At 53.4% G+C, this 21806-nt stretch overlaps 1 protein-coding gene across 1 annotated transcript in view; it reads left to right on the forward strand.

Moving 5' to 3' along the window:
• EXTL1 (exostosin like glycosyltransferase 1) overlaps nt 1-17330 on the forward strand; it is a 46792-nt gene extending 29462 nt beyond the window's left edge. Inside the window, exons 2-11 of the mRNA XM_073317779.1 lie at nt 6266-6359; nt 6979-7086; nt 8056-8175; nt 11023-11155; nt 11242-11360; nt 12360-12455; nt 12809-12895; nt 14126-14286; nt 15388-15544; nt 16826-17330. Of these exons, the coding sequence (XP_073173880.1) occupies nt 6266-6359; nt 6979-7086; nt 8056-8175; nt 11023-11155; nt 11242-11360; nt 12360-12455; nt 12809-12895; nt 14126-14286; nt 15388-15544; nt 16826-17014 (1264 nt within the window). The 3' untranslated portion in view covers nt 17015-17330. The remainder of the gene's footprint in view (nt 1-6265; nt 6360-6978; nt 7087-8055; nt 8176-11022; nt 11156-11241; nt 11361-12359; nt 12456-12808; nt 12896-14125; nt 14287-15387; nt 15545-16825) is intronic.
• The last annotated feature ends 4476 nt before the right edge of the window (nt 17331-21806 follow it).

The following is a 21806-nucleotide window of genomic DNA, read 5'->3' on the forward strand; positions in this document are numbered from 1 at the left end:
TAATCCAGAGTCACTCCTCTGATGTTCCCCTCTGAGTGGAAGGGCCGTCCTATGGACTGGCACTTGGGAGATCTGGAGTCAATTCCCTGGCTTTCCTACAGACTCCTGGTGTCACTTTGGGCTGGTTGTTGAGTCTCCCTGTGCCTCAGTTTCCCCCCTGGAACATGGGCTGATAAGCAGGGTCGGTCAGAAACAAGACATTCTGTTTCACAACAAAATTTGAGGTTTTGACTTTTGTTTTAGTTCCGTGGCAGAGGGAAAACATTTTGAAATTTTTCACAAAATTAATGAGAGCGAGTGAGCGCCACCCCAGAATAGCCAGTTGCCTGGAGGTTAGGGCACTCCCTCGGATGCAGAAGGTTGAGGTACAAGTAATCTGGGTTTCCCACATTCCAGGCAACTGCCCTGACCAAGTAGCTATTCTGGGGTGGTGCTCTTGCTCCCCCACCCCCCCAATTCCATCCTGGACCTGAGAAACCTTCTGAATGAAGTGGCATTTTCCAATGAAAAAAACATTTCATCAAAAACTTCCCATCCAGCTTTACTCATAACTCTTCCTTGTTCTTGTCTCTTTCCTCTGAGTTCTTTGGGACAGGGACTCTGGCTTCCTGTGTGCTGCAGCGTCTGGCCCAATAGGGCCATGATTTCAGCTGGGCCTCTCGGCACTGTTATCATGGTATTATTAAAGGTGATGGGTGTGACCAAGCACGTTGGCCCACAGTGAGCTCGCATCCTGTCTGCCTTTCGGGGGTGTTGCTGAAGTCATAGAATCACAGAATCATAGACTTTAAGGTCAGGAGGGACCATTATGATCATCTAGTCTGACCTCCTGCACAACGCAGGCCACAGAATCTCACCCACCTACTTCTGCAACAAACCCCTAACTTATGTCTGAGCTATTGAAGTCCTCAAATCGTGGTTTAAAGACTTCAAGGGGCAGAGAATCCTCCAGCAAGTGACCCGTGCCCCATGCTGCAGAGGAAGGCGAAAACCCCCCAGGGGCTCTGCCAATCTGCCCTGGGGGAAAATTCCTTCCCGACCCCAAATGTGGTGAGTAGCTAAACTCTGAGCATGTGGGCAAGACTCACCAGCCAGACACCCAGGAAAGAATTCTCTGTAGTAATTCAGATCCCACCCCATCTAACATCCCATCACAGGCCATTGGGCATATCTACCGCTAGTCCTCCAGCCACAAAACAAGGATTGGGATTCCCAGCATCCCTAAGATAAAAAAATGCGGCCTAAAATTTACATTTTACAAACACGGCTGCCCTCCAGGAAGCAGCGGCAAAGGGCAGGAGCCAGCAGAGGAGCCGTCCCGGCCCCTTCCCCTTCAGGATGTGGAGAAGTCAAACACGCTCCCCTCTGCTGTGTGTCTCGTCCCTTCCACTGCACCGTGGGGGTGGGGTGCCCTGAAGCCACGCCTGCTTCTGACCCCCAGCTGGTTAGGAACGGGGGTCTGGAGCCACTGGCAGCACAGACTCCCCATGTCCTTGTCCCACAGGTACAGTATTGCAGCTGGCACAGGGGGGCAAAGAGGGACCCTTGAGTCTCTCTTCTCTGTGCATGCAGGCAGGGCAAGTTACAGTCTGAACTTTTCTCAGTAGCAGCCAACAGGACAGCTGTGTGATGCTGTCCCTGGTGCCTCTGGCCCCTCTGCGTGCAGGCCACATCTCCCTTTCTACACAGCGTTATTATTTTTTATACTGTGTTAGCCCCCCGTTCCCCCAAATCATGGACCAGGACCACACTTTGCAAAGAGTTGTACATCACACTGAGGATCATGCTTTCCTGTGGCTCACTGAGATCAGGACCCTCTGATAAATGATCCCCTCCTGCTTGACAAATGTCTTCTATCGTTTCCTCATGTATCACGCCTCACAACTCAGCTTGTTGGCGTACGCTCGTTGGGTGAGCAGCTTCCCGGGATTCAGCATCACATGGAAGAAGAAGGGCTCACCTTTCTTTGAGGTCTGTAATATCACAGTCCAGATCTGAGGGCTCTCTGTGGGAACAGGGCTGGGAAGGAGAGAAACTCAGGACAACGCTGAGAGAATTAGGAAAGATGAGCAGAGTCTGGTTTAAATAGGGTGGGACTTGGAAGTTCCCTTAGGGGCTGATGCCACTTGACGAGCCTGAACCTGGAAGTTGCTGAGTGTCTCCTGAGAGGGACTGAATGGCCTCAACCCTGTTGGCCTGTATTAGATAGTCACCTTGCAGGATCGGGCCCTGAGCATGGTTCTGCTAAAAACATCACAAGAGATAGAGGGTCAGAGGAACTGCACCTACTCCAACCCAGCATGTAGCCATGGTGACACAGAGAAGACAGGATTTGGCCCTCTCACCCCTGCTGGGGATTCTCCTGGCACAGGGGGCAGGAACTCCCTTGTGGGCAAAGAACCAGTGTAGTTGGCTCCAATACCATGCAGGCACTCTGTTGGCCCCTGAGGACTGTTGCCAGATGGTGCAAATTAGAGCAGCCCCCAGGCTGCTCTAACCTATGGCAGCTCACAGGGCCCAACGGAGAATCAGGGAGTTGATTACAGTAATCAACTATACCACCCACTGCACTGACTGGAAACTCAGCACAGCAGAAAATCTGGCCCAGTATTTTGGGCTCCAAGAGTAACTTAGAAGGGTTTAAGAAATACGAGTACTATCACTTGTGCTCTCAGTGACACCAGAGATTATGGAAATTGAGAGAATTTGTACTAATTGGATTTACTTTGATCAATGGATTCCAGTTCTTTGCTGTTTGCATTTTACTCAGTTTGGACTGTGGAAACAGCCTGGTCAGCTGCACTCCGGTTTAAGTCAATTGCACTTTCAGGAGCACGAGGCTGCAGGGTCGGCTGGGTTGCCAACATAGCAGAGGAATGTTTAGCTTAGACAAAATATTGTTTTCATTGGTATTTAAAAAAAATCAAACTTCATGAAACCATTTGCATTAATATTAGGCTTTACAAACCTAAACTCTAGGCTTCAATTGGCCGGGCCATTGTTTGTGTAATGGTGATAACCGTACAACCAAGACTGGTTGGGGTTTAAACAGGCGGATGCTACCAGGCTGGCTTTCTGCATGCATCTGCTCATTGCTGGAGGCGATGTGATCCGAGTCAAACGCTCCAGTGTAAAAACTCACCACAACCTCCACACCACAGAAACCACCCTGGCATTTGGCACTAATTGCCCCCCTCTGGTTGGCAGGCTCGGGGGTGACGCTGAGGACTGATCTGACCATGAAAACTGAACTCCCCTTTTATCCCCAAAGGGTGGTCTGTTTCCAGCTCAGAGCTGAGGCATGCTGGTAGCAGGGTGTGTGTGTGGAAACTGGCCTGATGCAGCTCATATTGTGCTTGTTCTGTGGAAACATAAAGTACTTCAGTCTCCAAGGCTGATCTTCGACCGACTCTTCACCACACAAAATCAAACAACTACAAACCGGTTCTTAAAACACAGCCCAAGTGACGCTGATGTCTGATGAGAGTTCTGGACTCTCTCCCCTTCTAGGGATTTTCCGGGCATGGAGGGGTGGGCATTCCCAAGAGTGCATATAGCCAGTGTAAGTGGCTTCAATGCCATCCTTTCTGCAACCCTTGTTGCAGGGGGCACTCCATTGGCAGGTGGTCCTTGGGGGGCTGGGTTCTCAAAGCTTTCCAGACTGTGACAGGACCTCCCTGTTAAATCTAGCTAAAAGGAAGGGAGGGTTGACAGCCCCCCGGTGGAGAACCCATGCCATAGGCTGCAGGGCTGGGGTGGGAGAGGGCACTTTTTGGCTGGGCCAAACCAGAGTGACCCTGTGCCCCTGTGCACCAGGTGGCAATGCCGCTCATTCAAATGTAGAGGGGGTGGGTGTAGGGGCTCATGGGCCGGTGGCAGGTCAGGCGGCAGAGGAAAATCTGTGCTCCCTGCCACTTTAAATGGGACTCCGCAGCCCCTGTCTAAAGTAACATACAGCTGAGATAGGCACAATAGGTCACTTCTGGTCACTCGGCCCCCGTCAAGGCTAATTCCCCACTCTGGCACTCTGAGTGCAGAAGGTGGGGGCCCGCAAGGAGTCTAAAAATTAATACCGGCCACTCCAGGCTTGTATTAAACTTCCAAGGTTACAGCTTTTCTCTGACCTTGGATGGGTAGATGCTGCCACCACCCAAGTGCAAAAGACCCCTTTTAGGACCCAGGAAGGCGCTCCTGGGAATTCCTTCCTGTGGGGTACCCTCAAGCCCTTTCACCCCCACTCCGGGGAAGAGCTGAGAAAGAAAACAAAGGAAATCAGCTGTTACCACCAGCTAATTAAAAAACGTGCACAAACCTCTTAAGACACAAAAATTCAAATTCTGTTCTTAAAAAAGGTAAATTTTATTAAAAACAAAAAGAAAGAAATACATTTGAAAACTCAGGCTATTGCTAGATTTTAAAGGAGCAATTTCCAAAAATTAAGCACTGAAACTAGCTTTCTTGGGGGTTCAGCTTGAAGGTTACAAGCAAACAAAAGCATCTGGGGTTAGCACAGAGGAGTCCACTAGCCATAAGAAATAAACCTGATCGCGTCTTCCTAGACATTTCCTGATCGACCTACATAGCTGAGTTTTCAAATAAGCAGTTTCTAGGTATGATTCTGATGATTTCATACCTGGCCCAAGCTTCTCACAGTTCCCCTCTTCCCAGACACAACAACAGACACAAAGGGGAAGTTTTTCCCCAATTTTAAAAAGTTCTAGCCTTCTCATTGGCTCTTTTGGTCAGGTGCCCACTCCCTTTCTTTTACCTATGGACTTTTTTTAATCCTTTACAGGTAAAGCAAATAGAGAACAGCTACTAACAGGGATTTTATAGCTAACTGGCTGGCTGGGTGTTCATAAAAGGGAACCCCCTTCATTTATCACAGCCCCCGACACCAGGGTGTCTGAGCACTTCACAAGCACTGATGCATTTAACCTCACAACACCCCTGGTTGGTAGGGAAGTCTCATTAGCCCCATTTCACAGATGGAAAACAGAGGCACAGACCTGCCTGCAGTCACCTGCGAGCCAATGGAGGAGCCAGCCACTAAATCAAGCTCCTCTGAGTTTCACACCAATGCTTTTTCCACACAACCATCTCCTCTCCAACATGCTGTGGTCATATGCCTGGATGATCACAGGCCGCCTTGCCGGAGGATCTAAACACACTGAGACCCAGGAACACCTGGGTTCTCATCCCAGCTCAGACACTGACACCTCTCTTTAGCCTTGGGCAAGTCACTTAGTTCTACCTCTGTCTCAGCTTCCCCCTTTGTCAACTGGGGACGATGATAGTGGCTTTGTGCGTGGGTGCATGGAGGGGGGAATCCTGAGGGTTTGACAAACACTAAGGCATATTAAGCTTTCCGAGGCAGCCCTCTCTGGGGATAAGAATGGGATTTAGGTTGTGAGCTTTGAGGCAGGGACCGTCTGTTTGTCCAGCGCCTAGCGCACTGGGGTTCTGGCTCATCACTGGGGCACCCAGGAGCTATGGTAATACAATCATAATAATGTAATGCCTTTCTTGGCTTTGGTTTCTGAGTATTTATTTACAGCATTTGTGCTGTCACCACACTGAGGTCATCGGCTCCAGCCAGTGAACCAGCTGCATGTGATGCTGGCTGGCACGCCTCTAAAAGAGATCTTTGTGGCCCCAAAGCATCTCCGCTACATGACACCCGGCTGGTAGATGGCACATTATCGACTGCTCCCTATTCAACAGTGTCCAAAAGACCAGCATGGTGCCAAACATTTTCATCCTAAATAAATGTAACCATCTCATTAATGCCCCTTCATATTACTATGGCAGTGGTCAACCATGGTGCTGTTACACGTAGTCTTACAAGTTTCTTTTTTTTTTGGCAGACAAGCGTTTAGTCTTGGAAGAAACCGCTGTGTTGTGCTTTGTGATGATGTTTCTTTCTGGGGGAGCTGTAGCAAGCAGCTGTAGCAAGCAGCGGGGAGGGTGCTCCCTGCCTTAGTCTCTCCAACTGGAGTCAATTCTGGAGGTGGAGGTGCTCCCTGGCAACAGCACTTTGGTATTTGTGCTCAGATTTGTGACGGAGAGGACCCCTGCATGCTATTTGTGACCACCTCTGTTCTAGGAGTGACGTATATGAATCCTCGAGGTCTTGCCACTGAAATACAAGAACAGCGCTGAGGACACTTAAGTCGACAAGGCGGGTGGGGGAGCTTTGTGGCACATGGAAGGAAAAGAGAGCTCTAACCACAGGTTTCTAACCAGAGCTGCATTTTGTTCCCAGGTTTGACTATCAGGAGTTGCTGCACAACTCCACCTTCTGCATCATCCCCCGCGGCAGGCGGCTGGGCTCCTTCCGCTTCCTGGAAGCGCTGCAGGTACCACTGCGGGCAAGACAGCGGGAAATGTCTGTAGTCAGTCCGTGAATTTCCCTCCTCACCCCAATCCCAGGGCACAGGAGCCTCTGAGAATGGAGAGAGAGAAGCAGGGCAAGAGCCTGAGCCTTCCCTCACCCCACACACTTATCTCAACGTCTCCAATTCTGCTCCTCAGAGATCAGTGCCCCTTCCCCCTCCTCCTTCCTCTTCGCTCCTTCTACCCATCTTCTCCTCTCCCACTTCCATCCCCTTCCCTGACACCCTCCACTCCCCCACCCCCATCCCCTCCCTCTGCCGCTAGCCCTTCCTGTCTATTCCCTTGGTAGAGAAGCAGCCATCAGGAGGGTCCCTGAGGAAATCATGCCTGCCTCGGGCTGGCCGTGAGCAGGGTTAATGCTCCTAGTTCTTGGACGAAAGCAGTCTTTGAAAGGGGGCTCTCTAGAAATTATTTGGGCTTCCAATACCACTAGCCAGCTGCTGTGCGCCTCCCTCAGGCCTCCTGTTTCCCCCACCCCTGTCAGACCCAGCGGCTGGGCTGTCGGCCCCTGAGCTGGTGGGTACAAGGCTGACTGGCCTGGGTCTCATGAGCGCGGTTGTCTGCTGTTTCTCATCCATCCAGGCTGCTTGCATCCCAGTGCTGCTCAGTAACGGCTGGGAGCTGCCATTCTCCGAAGTGATCGACTGGAGTAAATCGGCCATTGTCGGGGACGAGAGGCTCCTCCTGCAGGTAACGCAGCGCCTGGCACAGGGTGGCACAGCAGACAGTGCCATGGTGTGAAGTGCCTTTCACTCACAGCACCGGAGAATTACTGGCCATCGGATCTCCCTGTTCTGGTGGCGGACGGGTGGATCACCCATTAGCCGACGGCTGCAACAGAGCCGGACAGGGCAGCCAGCCATCAGAAATTGGCCGACCAGTCGTCCCCTCTCCCAAACCTTGTCCCCTATCTCCCGCGGCAGATGTGTCCTGCCTCACCCTCCCACAGCTGGCGCTGCTCCCACTGAAGTTTGCTATTGACTTCGGGGGAGGGCAGGCAGGACTGGAAGGCTCATTAACACCCCACATGGGCGGCTTAAGGGAGAGAGCTAGAGAGGTGTTAATCAAAGGCCTGAGAGGACACCAGAGAAACTCGCTCTTTGCTGCAAAAGGCATTGCCTGCAGGTGATGGAAAATGGTGCCTGGCTTGAGCCCTTGTCAGCGCAAAACAGTGGATTTGAGTAGGCCCTATATAAACAAGCCTGCTGTGCACATCTGCACGGAACATTAAAGGCTAGATTGTACCTTTAGGCTCAGTCTGAGCAATGGCTGGCATTTAAGCTTCCCCCTGCCAGGAGTAGCCCTGGGAGGAACAAACCCCTTCCCCCTTGCTTTGGGTGTGTAATAATTTGCTACTGGCCTATACCAGCAGCAAGTTCCAGTGAGCCCCAGGACAACTCAGCTGTGCTGGCTGGCACGCTGAGGGGGAGAAGCCAAAGATCCACCTACCCACTCCCCCACACCTGCTCCACTGGGGGTGGTGGGGTGGCTGGATCGAGGCCTGGTTTTGCTTAAAATGTTTTTAACCCTCTGGCCAGGGTTAGGGCCTGGCTCCCCAGTGCCACAATAAGAAGGAGACACTTTGCCTGGCTGCATAAACCTTACTAACCCCGTCCCCTCTCTCTGTCTCCCCGCTTCCGTGGTTTTTGTCCTGCTCAGATTCCTTCCACGGTTCGCTGTATCCCCAGTGACAAGATCCTGGCGTTCCAGCAGCAAACCCAGTTCCTGTGGGAAGCATATTTCTCCTCCGTGGAGAAAATAGTGCAAACCACCCTTGAGGTGAGCCACAAGCTTCTGGTATCTCTCCCACAGCAGCTCCCTCGGTGACCGTTCCACGTAGTTTGGGTTTTTTTAAACAGGCAAGCAGCAGCAGCAACAGCTGGGACCAACAACAACAGGGTGGTGGCAAATCCCACCCTGTCTCCATCCCGTAGGGGGAGAGAGCAGATCAGGGCAGAGGGATTGGCACCAGCTCAGTGCAGGAGTGAGTAGACGGATGGGAAATGTATCGCTACGACAGTGCCAGCCACTAGGGGGCACTGTAGGGAATGGGGCAGGAGTGCTGGTTGTGGGGGAGTGCCTAGCTACTCCAGTCCCAGCCTCTCCCAGCAGGGTGCTGTGGGGTGTGGGGCAGGGGTGCTGGCTGATGGGCTTGCCTAGCTCTACAAGAGGAGCGTGAGCCTGTGTCAGCCTCATTGGGCAATATTTTGGTGGACTTTTCTGCATAGGGCTGGGAAAGGCTCAGAGCTCTGGTCCCTGTGTTAACAGCTGTGATTGGACAGAAAGATGAATTTGTTCAGCTAAGTGGAAGGGGACAATAACAGATGTTGCCCACGGACCTGTTGCCTTCTGGCTTCAGGGCAATTCAAATCCCTACTGTCTCCACTCTGGGCACTCGAACTCACATTTTCCTGAGTCACTCAATGGAAAGAAAAGACTTTAACTGGACATGATAAGCAGGATGCCTTGACCACAGGAAGCCAGCTGCCGCACAGCATCTACCAGGGCTTCCCAGCTCTGCCCCATGGTTGGCTTCTAACCCAGTTTCTCCCTGGAGCGGAACATGGGCCATTAGCCCTTTGTCTGCAGAGAGACCACTCTCTTCCTTTCAGGCATCGCTGGATGGCTGTGGATAAGCCAGTAAAGAAATAGGTTCTCTAGCTCATTATGTACCAAGCTTCCTTCTCTTGTCTCCCTCTTTGCCTTTACCCTGTTCTCCTCCCCTCAAGACCACAGGTTCAAATCTCACCCAGCTCAGTTATGACCAAAATTGACTATCTGCTGGCTCTTCAGCGGCACCTGTGAAATGAGCCTGGGGGGGTCTCAGCGCAGCTCCCAGTGGACAGGTTGCCACTCCAGAGAGACCATCCCAAAAACTGATGATCTCAGCAAGGCCAGGAACTCAAGCAGACCCAGGGCCAAAGTCATCCTCAGTGTAACTCCACTGCAGGGGGTTGGACTAGATGACCTCCTGAGGTCTCTTCCAACCTTAATCTTCTATGTTGCACCAGGGATGAATTTGGAATCCTGGTGCTCTCTTATCTATCCCAACAAGCCCCTGCCCACAGGCAGGGCAGGGCGGGGGAAGCTTGCCCTGCCTTTGCCCTATGGTGAGGCAACTGGTGGGCTGAGATCGCTGGCCAACATCTCATTGTTTCCTTGAACTGTTCAATGCTCCCTCCTCTCTGTCTTTCTCCCCCTGTTATCTCTTAGCTCACACTTGCACGGTGAGCTCTTTGAGGCAGGGGATATATTTCGTTCTGTTTGTACAGTGCCTAGCAGACCAGGGTCCTGGTGCTCCTAGGTGCTACCACAGCACAGTACATAAATATAATAGTCATTGAATATCAGGGTTGGGAGGGACCTCAATCTCCTGCTCAAAGCGGGCCCAATCCCCAGCTAAATCAAATAGTCATAGTAACAATGATAACAGAGGCCTTCAGGCCCCAGGGGCTATCCATGCCACCCCTCTGCCCAATGCTAAATTCACACACAGCAAAGCTGTCAGGCTGTGAGTCTTTCGAATGGCATTTCCCCTTTGGGAGCAAGACCCAGACTCAGCGTTATCTTTTACACAAAGCCTCCCATCAGAAAGGCGAAGTGCGCAATCGTGTCAAGATCCAGGGCTCAACCCCCGCCGATAAACAGAAAAGAGTTTGACATCTGTCTGTCACCGTCATTTCTGAGCAGCCTGCCAGCATGGGCCGCAGGGAGGCCGCGTCTCCCAGTTATTCTGGTTGGGTCGGAAGAAGGAAGTGCCAGGAAGTCTGGTTTTCTGCCATTTCCAGCCCTGTTGTTGCTGCTCAGCAAGGCTGAGATAGTTCGAAGCAGAACGTTTGGCTGCTCAGCCAAACCAAAAGCTCGACTTTCTGAGGTCTGCTCATTGCTATAAATAGGGAGCGAGGTCCAGGGCCAGATTTTGTACTCTTGGGGAGGTGCCAGCCCACCCCATTGAAGTCAGTGGGGCAGCATGAGCAAAGGGCTCAGCATCTGGATCCAAAGTGCTCTGAAATCCTGGAGGGGCTTGTTCATCTCAGGATAGAGATGGGAGATCTAGCAGTTCAGTTCTAGAGCCCATCTGGGTTTCAGCCCATCTCCTAGTTACGCATTTAGCCTGTATTCTGCTTCCACTCACTGGTGTAAATCAAGAGGAACGCTACTGAAGTCAGTGCCGTTAGCCTGGGGTAAAGCTGGTGCGGCAAGAGAATCAGGGATTTATGCATTGACCACTGTACAATATAAGCAGGACCCCACCCACCACCCCAACTTTCAGGACTGAGGGATGGTTTCAGATGGAAGCCAGGCAAAATTCAGTGACAAAGTCGGGCAAATTGTGGTGGATTTGAATCAGTTTCATGCTGATTTGAATCTCAGGGCAAAAACTCAGGGGTATGATCCCTCCCTCCCCAAATCAACCCCCCCCCCCACTCTGTTTGCACAACTCCCTGGCCAGCCAGGTCCTGCCGTGCTGCAGCACACCCTTTGTTTGGGTGACGTTGGGGGGCCTGGGTTGCATTTCCCCAGCCCCGGGTTTGCAACTGGATGTTGTCTCCTCTGCTGAGCACTGCTGGCTTGATGCGCCTGCTTGCTGCTAGGGTGATGAAAGCAGTCTCTATCTCCCACCAGATAATAAAGGATCGGATAGTTCGTCGAGAATCCCGCCCCAAGTTCTTGTGGAACACCCTGCCTGGGGGGCTGCTGGCTCTGCCGGAGTATTCCACCCACCTCGGTGACTTCCCTTTCTACCACCTGCAGCACGGTAGGAACCGCTCCCTCCGCCCACCCCGGGTGTGCCCTGGCGCTTCCCTTGGGAACCCCTGACTGATCCGATCTCTCCCTTTTCAGGGTCCAGTCCCTCTGGCAAGTTCACAGCTTTCATCCGGGCCGTCTCCCCTGTGGTCTCCCTCTCCCAGCCCATCCTCAAGCTCATCCAGACTGTCTCCAGATCCCAGCACTGCGCCCAGGTCAGGGGCAAAGGTTAACCCCCCCCCCCAGCCATGCTCCTGGGTTCTAACGCTGCGGAAGAGAAGGCGAGGGCCCAAGCTACTGCTTTGTTCTCCCTGTTAGAACTAGAGACAGGCCCGAACCAGGTACCCCTGGGCTTTGGGAACATTTGGATTGGATCTGAACCCCTCTCCCACTGAATTGACTGGAAGGGCCCCCATTGACTCCAGCAGGCATTGGATCTGGGGCCATGGTGCCTTAGACCCACTTCTGACAACGGCACATAGAGACCCAGAAAGCCACGGAAAGACCCTGGTAGATCAGCAGGGGTGCTGAGCCCCCGAACCTCCACCAGAAAGTCAGCCCACAGCTGGCGGAAGTCAGCATAGCTCCATTCGCACCGACGGAGCAATGCTAATTTACACCTGTGGAGGATCTGCTCCAACTGATTTCAATGGAGCGATGCCGAATCTCCCCATGTGCGGATCTGACCCACGGACACCTATGGCGTGACACTGATTTATGCCAGCTGGGGGATTCGGGCCCAGTGACTCCAATGGAGTGACACCAGTTCTGGAGCTGGCCCCAGCAACTCTGAAAATCAGACCCAAAGGGTTTATCTGGGGCAAAGGGATGGGAGAGGGAAGAGTTTTATGTACCTTTATTAATCACCCTCTTTAACTAGACCTCGCCCCATGCCCGCAGCCCCGGGCAGGAGCATCCAGCCTTGGCATTACGATTTTTAATTTCGAGCTGGGAGAGTACTTCCAGGCTCCAATTAGAAGCTATTTGCATAGCAAGTAGAAGTTAAAAGCAGCCACAGGTGAGCGGTCGGGCCCCTAGTGACGCCTGGGTTTGTTTGATTAAAGCGAGGGTGGTAGCTGTGAGCCAGGCTCGAACTTTCCAGCTGGGTGGGAGGACTGGGAGGCTGTGGGTTTGGGGCACACCCTCCCGCCCCCTCCCAGACACACAGAGCCACCCACATGTGCTGACCTAGGCGCCCTTGGCTTTGGTTTTAGATCCTAGTCCTGTGGAGCTGCGAGAAGCCTCCCCCACCGAGGGGGAAATGGCCCCAGACAGCAGTGCCTTTGACAGTCATTCACGGCCGGCGGAAAGTAAGCAGTCACCGGGTTGGTTTGTTTGTGGGCCTGCCGTCCCGGGATTTCTCGGGCGGGACAGGGAGGGCTGTGAACGGGCTATGCACCCCCCAGTGCACGGTGGGGCTGCTGCTCTCCGTGCTGTGGCAGCCCGGCCCTCCCAAGGGCCAGGGGAACGTGCAGCCGGGGAACGTGCGGCCAAAGAACCTCAGCCCAGATTTCTGCATCAGGGAGCGGCTCAGCGGTGGCCCAGCCGGGACTCAGCGGCAGGTGCCTGCTGCTCTGCACTAGCCTGCGCTCTCCATGGGATGGGGAAGGGATGGGAGGGGCTCTGGCCCCCTTCCTGACTCTGCTGTTCCCTCTCGTTCCAGGTAAGCGACCGTTTCTTCCCGTACTCGGCCATCGGGACGGATGCAGTGCTGAGCCTAGATGAACACACCAGCCTGTCAACCAGCGAGGTGAGACCCGGGGCTGGAGGGACCTAGATAAAGATGCCTTGTGGGAGAGCAGGGTCTCAAGGGGCTTCACAAGCTGTCCACGGATTAGCCACTGGGCCAACGGGGCCTATCCCGAGTGGCTCCAGCCAACCGGGGGGCCCTGGAAAAATGAGCGCCCCCGTGCCCCAACTCACTCTGCCCACCCAGTGTTCCTGCCCTGTCCGGCTCTGCCAGCCCAACCAGTGCTCTGACCCCATGGGGTAGGGGGTGGGGTGGGACTGCAGGCAGAATGGGTGGGGCTCAGGGCCCCACAAAACCATAATCCGCCTCTGTACCCAGAGCACCATGGAAAGTGCAGCCACCTCTCGGCTGGAACGTGGCAGGAGTTCAACAGGGCACAGCAACTCTACAGACCGTGTGATGTGCCGAGTGCCCTCAACTCCCAGGGCCTCCAAAGAATGCTCAGCATCGCAGGATCAGGCCCGAGTTGAAGGCAGGAGGGGCAAATAAACTATGGTGGGAATAGACCCTGTAATAATAATCAAGCTAGAATCTGGCCAGGACGTTGGGGTTAATGCCCCCCTCTTACAAAAAGTGCCCCGGCCCCTGAGCAGCCAGAAGCTCTGCTTTACATCTCTCCAGCACAACACCCCCCGCCGGGTCATTGGCACTTACCACGCTGGGGCACCAGATCTCCCAGGCTAAGCAGGGCTGGGCTGGCTGAGTACTTGAATAAGAGACCTCCAGGAAAAACCCACATGGCAGCATGCCACCTGCTGAATCACCCACGTCTCTCGCTGAGACACCTGGCTGTGCCCAGCAGGCCCTCCACCCAAGTACACGCCTGGCCCAAGGGTGCTTACCGCGTGTGATCCGGCAGGATCACATGGCAGCAGGCAGCCTGGCTTGCAGGCGAGGATTGAGGCATTGCGTTTCTGTTCTTAGCTGGTTGGGGTGTGGCTTGGGGGAGAGGATCCATGTCCTTAAAGGGAGTAAGGAGGTGCAGGTTGCATGGCACAAGGTGTCGAGGCTCGGAGAGGTACTGAGGATGTTTTGAAGACGTGCCCTTTCTTCGCAGAGAGTAGCGATGGTGGTAAAGATCGAGTGGGTCAAATCCAGATGGGCTCTGTCCTAGCCAGGGTAGTTCTGCTCTCCGCAGTGTTCTCCTCCAAATGATGGAGGCGTTTGTCTCCGGATCTGCTGCTAATCGGCCCTGCCCTGGCGGTGACCTCTCTCCGTCTGGCTCCCCAGGTTGACTTTGCCTTTGTGGTGTGGAGGAGTTTCCCTGACCGCATCGTTGGGTTCCCCATGCGGAGTCACTTCTGGGATTCCAACCAGAGCCAGTGGGGCTACACCTCCAAGTGGACCAATGAGTTCTCCATGGTTCTCACCGCAGCTGCGTTCTATCACAGGTAAAGCACCTTCGCCAGAACTTCCGGCCTGAGGGTCCCAGGGAGAGTGAACGCTGGAGGGCTCTGTTCTTCCACCCAAAAGCTCCACTGGAAGATGAACTAGCTTGAAGCCACCCAGTGGTAGGAACTGTCTATAGCCCAGACATGGAGGCTTCAGTCATAACAGGCCTGGGGTTAGATAGCACCTTCCAGCTGAGGATCTCAAAGCACTTACCCTCGACTGAGACGGTGGCTGCCATTTGCTACGTGTCTGTGCAGCGTCCAGGACAACGGGGCCCGGCCTGGCCATGTGCTGGAAGTGGTCCTGCAATGTAGTAACGGACTAATCGAGCCCCATGCCCCGGGAAGGAGTTCAGTAGGGCTAACCTGTTTTGGTCCTGCTTTGAGCAGGGGGTTGGACTAGATGGCCTCCTGAGGTCCCTTCCAACCCTGATATTCTATGATTCTATGAACCTCCATTTGGACACCAGGACAGGGAGGGAGACCTAGGCCAAGCTTTTGAAAAAGAGGAGGCTAAAGGTAGCTCCCTAAATCCATAGGCAGGGACCTGAAGAAGTGGCCGGGATGCAGGGAGTGCTGAGCACCCAGCCCTGTGCATCCAGGAGCGCTTCGACTGGTGCCCATTTTAGAAAGTCATGGCCTGAGGGTCGAGGGCGGGAGGAGAATGTGGGTCTCCTGCTTTCAGCTCACAAAGAGCAGCCTTCATCCATGCCATGGATGAAGCTGCCCAGCCAAGTGGCCGGTGCATTAGCCTGAGCATCCGTGGCTGGGGAAAGTCCTCTGAAACAGAGGAGAGGCAAGGAACACAGAGCAAGGACAGGGCCTGTCTCCACCCCGGCCTGTGGCGCCATGTGGAAGGAGAGAGCTGCCGGGACTTGCACTGTGACTGTAGGAGGCCTTTGGCCCATGGGACATGCTCTGGCCACCCCCAGCCTTGGGGAACGGGATGGTCCCTTGGTGGCAAAGCCAAGCACAGCGGAAATGTACAAGCAGGTCCAGCAGGCTCAAGCTCTTTGAGACACCCCTCCCGTCTCTCCCCCCCCACCCCCCGCCGCAGATATTATCACAGTCTCTGCCTTGCTCGCCCCCCCCCCCCGCCAGGTATTATCACAGCCTCTTCACCAATTACCTGCCTGCCAGCCTGAGGAGCCTGATCGATCAGCTCTCCAACTGTGAAGACATCCTGATGAACTTCCTAGTGTCTGCCGTCACCAAGCTACCTCCCATCAAAGTGACCCAGAAGAAGCAGCACCAGGAGGTAGGGAGCTGAGAGTGGTGCTTTGGGGCGCCACCGAGACAGGAGCGTACCAGGCATGGCGGGGGAAGGAGGAGGAGCATAGAATCCTCAAAGTTAGGGTTCTCTTGGGCCCCCTCGGACAGTGTGGATGGGTCCTGCTCCCTGGGCCCCCGTGCCCTGCCCTGTTCAGTCCTTAATGACTTAAGCAACAGAGCTGCCTTGTCCCCAAGGGAAGCCATCCCGCACCCTGGTAGAGCTCACCACTAGGCAATGTTTCCCAATAGCCTAAAACATCCAGGCCTTACGTATTAACCTCTCGCTGCTGCTCAGTGCCATATGCCCAGGGGCCACCCTAAATATTTCCTTTACGTCCTCAGGGCTTAGCCCCTTCCAGCACCCGCAGAGAGCTCGGTCTGCTTCCCACCATGCCGCCCAGCCAAGTCCCTTCAGAGCCCTCCTCCTGGGGCAGCGGCCACGTGCAGAGCACAGGGCTGGCGGCAGGCAGGCTGTGTGCATCCTGGAGGAACCAGTCCCAGCTCAGCTCAGAGACTGCTGTGCCCTGTAGGGCAGAGGGAGGGGGAAGGAACTGGAGATGGACAGTCCCCTCAGGCCAAGACAGCAAAATAAAAGACATATACTTACCAGATGGGCAGGAGGTGCAGATTGTAACTGTTAGGTGCAAAACGTTCCCCCTAGAGCTGCAGCAGCTTGTTTCTCCCAGATTTAAAGGGCCAGCCCCAGGAAAGGCATTCTGGGAAAGGCTCCTATCAGAGGGCGACCCCACTGGCCACTGCTTCTGCTTTCCTCCGGGTCCTGGTCTTAGGCCACATCCCCTACAACGAATAACAGGAGCAGCTGCAACATGGCTCCCCCCAGGGGGTTCATTGCTCGGGGTGGGATCTCTCAGAGAGCTGGGGAGTGCCTGGTTCTCTGGCTTGTTCAGGGCCAACCTATGATGTAGGTGGAGAAGGGAAAGCCGTGGAAACTCCCAGCTCTCCCTCTGAGCTATCAGCCCCTTAGCTCCTGCACCTCCACTTCTCCTCTCTCGTTGCCTGCGGTTCGCTCGCCCATGTGTTCTGATCACAGTGCTCCGTCTACCTCCTTCTGTGGTTTTGATGGCTTCCCCTCTCCCTCCTTGGGGGCTGACGAATGAGCTACGGGGTCAAATGCCTCTAATTTAGGGTCTGCTCCTTGTCCTGCTGAAATCAATGGCAAAACCACCATTGTCTTCTTGGGAGCAGGGTAAGTCCCTAAGTCTGTGCAATAGCCCTGAGCACTCTCTTCTCCTCTTGCGCCCCGCAGAGGTCTAAGAGCGCGGCCGTCTCCAGCGGGAACCTGCGGTTCTCCCAGCGCCAGGACTGCCTCAACCAGTTCGCAGCCTGGTTTGGCTACATGCCGCTGGTGCACTCGCAGCTCCGCCTGGACCCCGTGCTGTTCAAGGACCAGGTGTCCGTGTTGCGTAAGAAGTACCGGCACTTAGAGAAACCCTAGCGCCAGGGAGAGCCCAGCGGAGCCCTTGGGAAGCAAAGCTGGAAAGGAGGCAGCCACTGTCCTGGCCGCATTATTCCCATGCTCCGAGGATACCGGACTGAGCTGGGATTCCAGTGCTACAGACTTTAACGTTACTGATCTAGCCGCCGTTACAGCCACGCGAACGGGAATCCCAGTGGGGCCTGGGGCAACGTTCCTTGCTTAGACCTCCCTAATGCTGGGCTCTGAGCGGGACATGCTCACATTAACGGTAGCTGGCGAGATACTGGAAGGAATTTCTGTCTTTATTGGGTTTTACCAGTACAAATAAAGGTTTCCAGGGATGCTGGGCGCTTCCATTTCTTGACCTGCCTCTGGAGTCTCAGCTGGGTTTGAATGTATATTCCATTGATTGTCCTGGTGGCAGCCACAATCCCTATTTCAACTCACCAGAAATACAGGAGCAGAAATAGGGTCCTGTGGAAGTGCGGGAACACAATCCAGGGATCATCCCTCCCTCTGCTGCCGCTAGGGGTCAGCACCTGTCCATGATACTCACACTGGGGAGCTGTTGTAATGTTTCCTGCCCTGTTAGGAGTTTGATCTTCCATGAATCCAAACTCATTTAATCTGGAATAAGCATCAAGGGTCTGTTTTATACCCATGCATTGAACAGCTCAGACTCAGCACAAGGCTGAGAATGAAGCCCAGTCATCCTCCCATCAGCAGACAAAACTGGTTATTGTCCTCAGATAAAAATAACCGTGGGTCCAGTCGGATGTGCCTCAGAACAACTATTGTGTCCGGTTCTGGATGTGCCACCTAAGGGCCCAGGGAGATGTCTAGAAAGCTCCTGTGTCTGTGACTCGCCTTGTCTACCTGTTCTTGCCAACCCACGAGGTCAAAAATCATGAATCAGGCCACCAAAATTACGAGAGATGATTTTTAAGCCCGAGAGGTAAAAAAGTAGTAAATGGTGCATTTTTTCCTTTGCCTTGGGATGATGGAACATTTAGGGGGTCACATTTTTCCAGGTTTTCTCTGCAACCAGGAGAGCTAAAAACGTACTTTTTTATTCCCAGTGAAAGCCAAGAGTCTCACATAATCACCTGACTCCAGGAGCAGGGGCTTTAAGACAAACATCAACTATCATGTGATTTCTGATTAAAATCGCTAGGGTTGGCAACAATGGCTACCAGGCATGTTCTGCTCAACACAGCAGCACTAGTGTAAGGCTCGTGGGGTTAAATCACCTCGCACGGCAATCGTGTGCACTCAGGAGGGACTTTATTGTTCTTCCTGATGGAAACTTAGCTCAGGCTCTCGGCGGGGCAAAGCAATTACCTCCAAGCCTGTATCGTTTCTACGTGTTCCCCTAAAACGCCTCCTAGCAGCATTCTGTATTAAGCAAAGCCGTGCAATGGGAACCAGGACACCTGGCTTCTACTTCCAGATCTAGCAGGGAAAGCTGTTGAGTAATCAGAGCAGGGAACAGTGAGGCAGAACGCCTGGCTTCTCTTCTTAACTCAGGCTCGCTTTGGCCCAAGGTATTCCGGTACCTCACATCGAATCATAGAATCTCAGGGCTGGAAGGGACCTCAGGAGGTCATCTAGTCCAACCCCCTGCTCAAAGCAGGATCAATCCCCAGTTTTTGCCCCAGATCCCTAAATGGCCCCCTCAGGGATTGAACTCACAGCGGTGGGTTTAGCAGGCCAATGCTCAAACCACTGAGCTATCCCTCCCGCACATAACTTTGAGGCTTTGGCCTTTGTGACCATGGCGAAGTCGCTTAGTGAGCCCTTTTAAAAAATATAGGCCTAATTATGGGTGCCCAGCTTGAGACCCTCAAGCCTGAGTCTCACCTTGTGTCGAGCACCCCAAATCCTGTTGAATCTAAGGGGAGTAGTGGGTCCTGCAGCTCAGGCCCTCGTGTTACAAGTTGGGTGCTTGGCAAATGGACACCAAGTTAGCAGATGCTTTTGAGAACATAGGCCTTGGCCGCTCTGTGCCTCAGTTTCCCATTGGTAAAAGCTACTTTTCCCTCGCTATACTTCCTTACCTTCAACCACCATTCCAGGGGACATGCAGATGATGGGTTCTGCTCAGAGAGGTATTGTGGGGCCTCAAGTTTGATTAGCTAACCACCAGTTGGCTTTTGGCTCATGCACTAAGCTCCAGAGGTCCCAGGTTCAATCCCACCCACTGACGACCAGGGTCTATCATGGTTACATGAGCACAAAGGGTTAGCTCTGTGTGCTTTGGCCTAAAAAGAACTCATGCGGGACCGTGGACTCAGCAAGACAGGGCACCGTTGTGCAGAAATTCATGCTGTTAAAGCACTGCAGCAGCTGTTGCCAAAATTCTTGTGGCACTGCTGTGGGGAAGTTCGCAGCAGAGTCATATTGTTCAGTTTCTGAGCTGAACAAAGGCAGCATTATTAGCGATGAAACCGACAACCTGAGCGCTTGCTGAGCAGAACCTGTCAATGGCAGAGAAAGAAAGAAAGGCCAAACGGAAGTCATTAGCTCCTATTTAAACAGCCATAAACATGAATTTGGACCAGCCTCAAACAAGAAGATAAATGAGACAGAGCAGCTGCTTTTGAAGCAATGTGCCGAGGAGGCAGTTAGGTTGCTGCCGGGGTCTCCAGAAGTGCTTTGGTTAAGGTTCTCAGGATTATGGGCTCAGAAAATGATGCTTATAAATAAAGCTGGAGCGAGGCTGGATGGAGACAATGAAGTCATAAAGAAATCCTGACGGTGGATTTCCCACTGGAATTTCAGCTGGGGTGATCTGAAGGAAATAGCTGAACATGTTGTGAAAGCTACAGGGCTCCCACAGCGTATTTCTGATCATTCAGCCTTTAATTGCGTCCCCATGATACAAATATCTCGCCTTTATCCCTCTCCTCTGCCAGGTTCCACAAACGGGAATTGCCTCACCCACCACTGAAATGCAGCCTCCTCTGGGGTGGAATGCAGCGGTAATTGAGCAACACACACCAATGGCACACAAGATTTTGATGAGGAAAGTGAAGAATACCACTTCCAGCTTAAATTGTTGGCAAGCTTTTAGGGAGGCAGATGCCCAAATTGGAATTTAGCCAGGGCACGGGAGTTAACATCCTGTAATTCTTGTAGAAGGGGTCCAGGACTGTATAAATAGCTACGAATGGTCAGGATGGCTGGCTACCTAGCAAGACAGTGTTGCCTAGTGGAGCTCAGGACTAGGACCAGTGATACCTAGGTTCTAGTCCCAGGACAGCTGCTGGGTGATCTTGGGAAGTCATGGTGCCTTGCTGTGCCTCAGTTTCTCCATCTGTAAAATGGGGACAGTAATAGCTCATTCATAACTGATGTGTGTGAAGATTAATTAGTTAATATCAAGTAATTTTCTGTATAAGTGTACTTGTTTTTAAGTCTCCCAGTCAAGTCCTAACCAAGCCCAGTCTTCTTAGCTTGGGAAGGTTGCTCAAAATCCACATCTGACACTGACCCATTTGACTCACAAACCTATTAAAACCCTCCGGTGAGGTCAGCCTGACTGTGAGAAATGAATGGAGATTCCTACAGACAGGACCAGATCTTCAGCAGGTGTAAATGGATGGAGCGCACTGTCTGCAGTGCTGCTAAGCTGATTTACGCCAGCCAGGCCCTTGTGAAGCTACGCTGATTTACTGCAGCTGAGGATCTGGCCCGACAAGGTGAAAGTGGTTTCTCTAGCAGAGTCATTAAGGCCAGGGCTTTCCTTGCCTTTGCTGCTTTGAAAAATGACAGCTCCACCCATTGCCCGAGAGAGCCATAAAAACGTTCTGAGCAGTCTATAAACAATGGGAAGCCAAGCCCGTCAGGAGTGATTATTTCATAAAGAGGGTGGCTCGTAACCTCTGTGTCGTAAATATCATTCCACCGCGGCTGCATAAATAACCCTGGTTTTATTTCCAAGCCGCACTGCGAGCGGCACCGTAAATAATCCTGGGACAATCATTCGTGCAAGGGAGCAGGCCTCGTTGCCCATAAAACATGCCTATGGGCACAGGCTCCCTCTCCCTGCGGGGGCTTAGCTCCGTCTAGACGGTGCTGAGCACCCATAACTCCAAACATGTCGATGCCCGGCCTGCCCTAAATCAATCTGTCACTTGGGCATCAAGGAACTGACCTGATGGATCTTTCTGCCAGCGCCTGCCACTAGTGACTGACCAGAGGCAACCAACCCATTGCACTGTTCATACCCTTCCTGCCACTGGCTGCAACGCACCTCACTGGCTGTTGCTGGCCTTCACGCGGCACTGCTGTGAGGAAGCTCGCAGCGGAGCCATGTTCAGTTTCTTTGAGCCTAGCAAAAGCAGCGTAGCAGAGATGAGCTGCTGAAAGCATCCATCATCCCAAAGTCAGTTATCCCCCCTCCCCGCCCCGCCCTGCTCCTCCTTTCTGCTCCGCATGGTCACGGGCAATCTTCGTCAACAGGTGTGAGCTGTTAAAACCTGGCTGGGCGGGGGAAGGGTGGGGGAAGGAGCTGTCATAAGCGCCGATGAAGGCAGGATGGGGCCTGACCCGTGAGGTTTGCACCGTTGGGGTTGGAGGGGCTGAAACTTCCCCCTCACCTGCGTGGAGACCCAAAGGCACCAGCCTGGCTGCAGCTGGTCTCTCTAGTGCCCCCTGCAGGGCCCACTGGGGTAACGCAGCACCCACTTGTCAGGGCTGTGCCTCTAAGGGCGGGTTGACACGGCAATAAAAACCCCACAGCATGGAGTCCTGGAGCCCAGGGCAACTGACTTGGTCTGCGGGGCTAGAAATTCCAGCGTAGCCATTC

Source organism: Lepidochelys kempii, chromosome 19, assembly GCF_965140265.1.
Source record: "Lepidochelys kempii isolate rLepKem1 chromosome 19, rLepKem1.hap2, whole genome shotgun sequence".
NCBI lineage: Eukaryota > Metazoa > Chordata > Testudines > Cheloniidae > Lepidochelys > Lepidochelys kempii.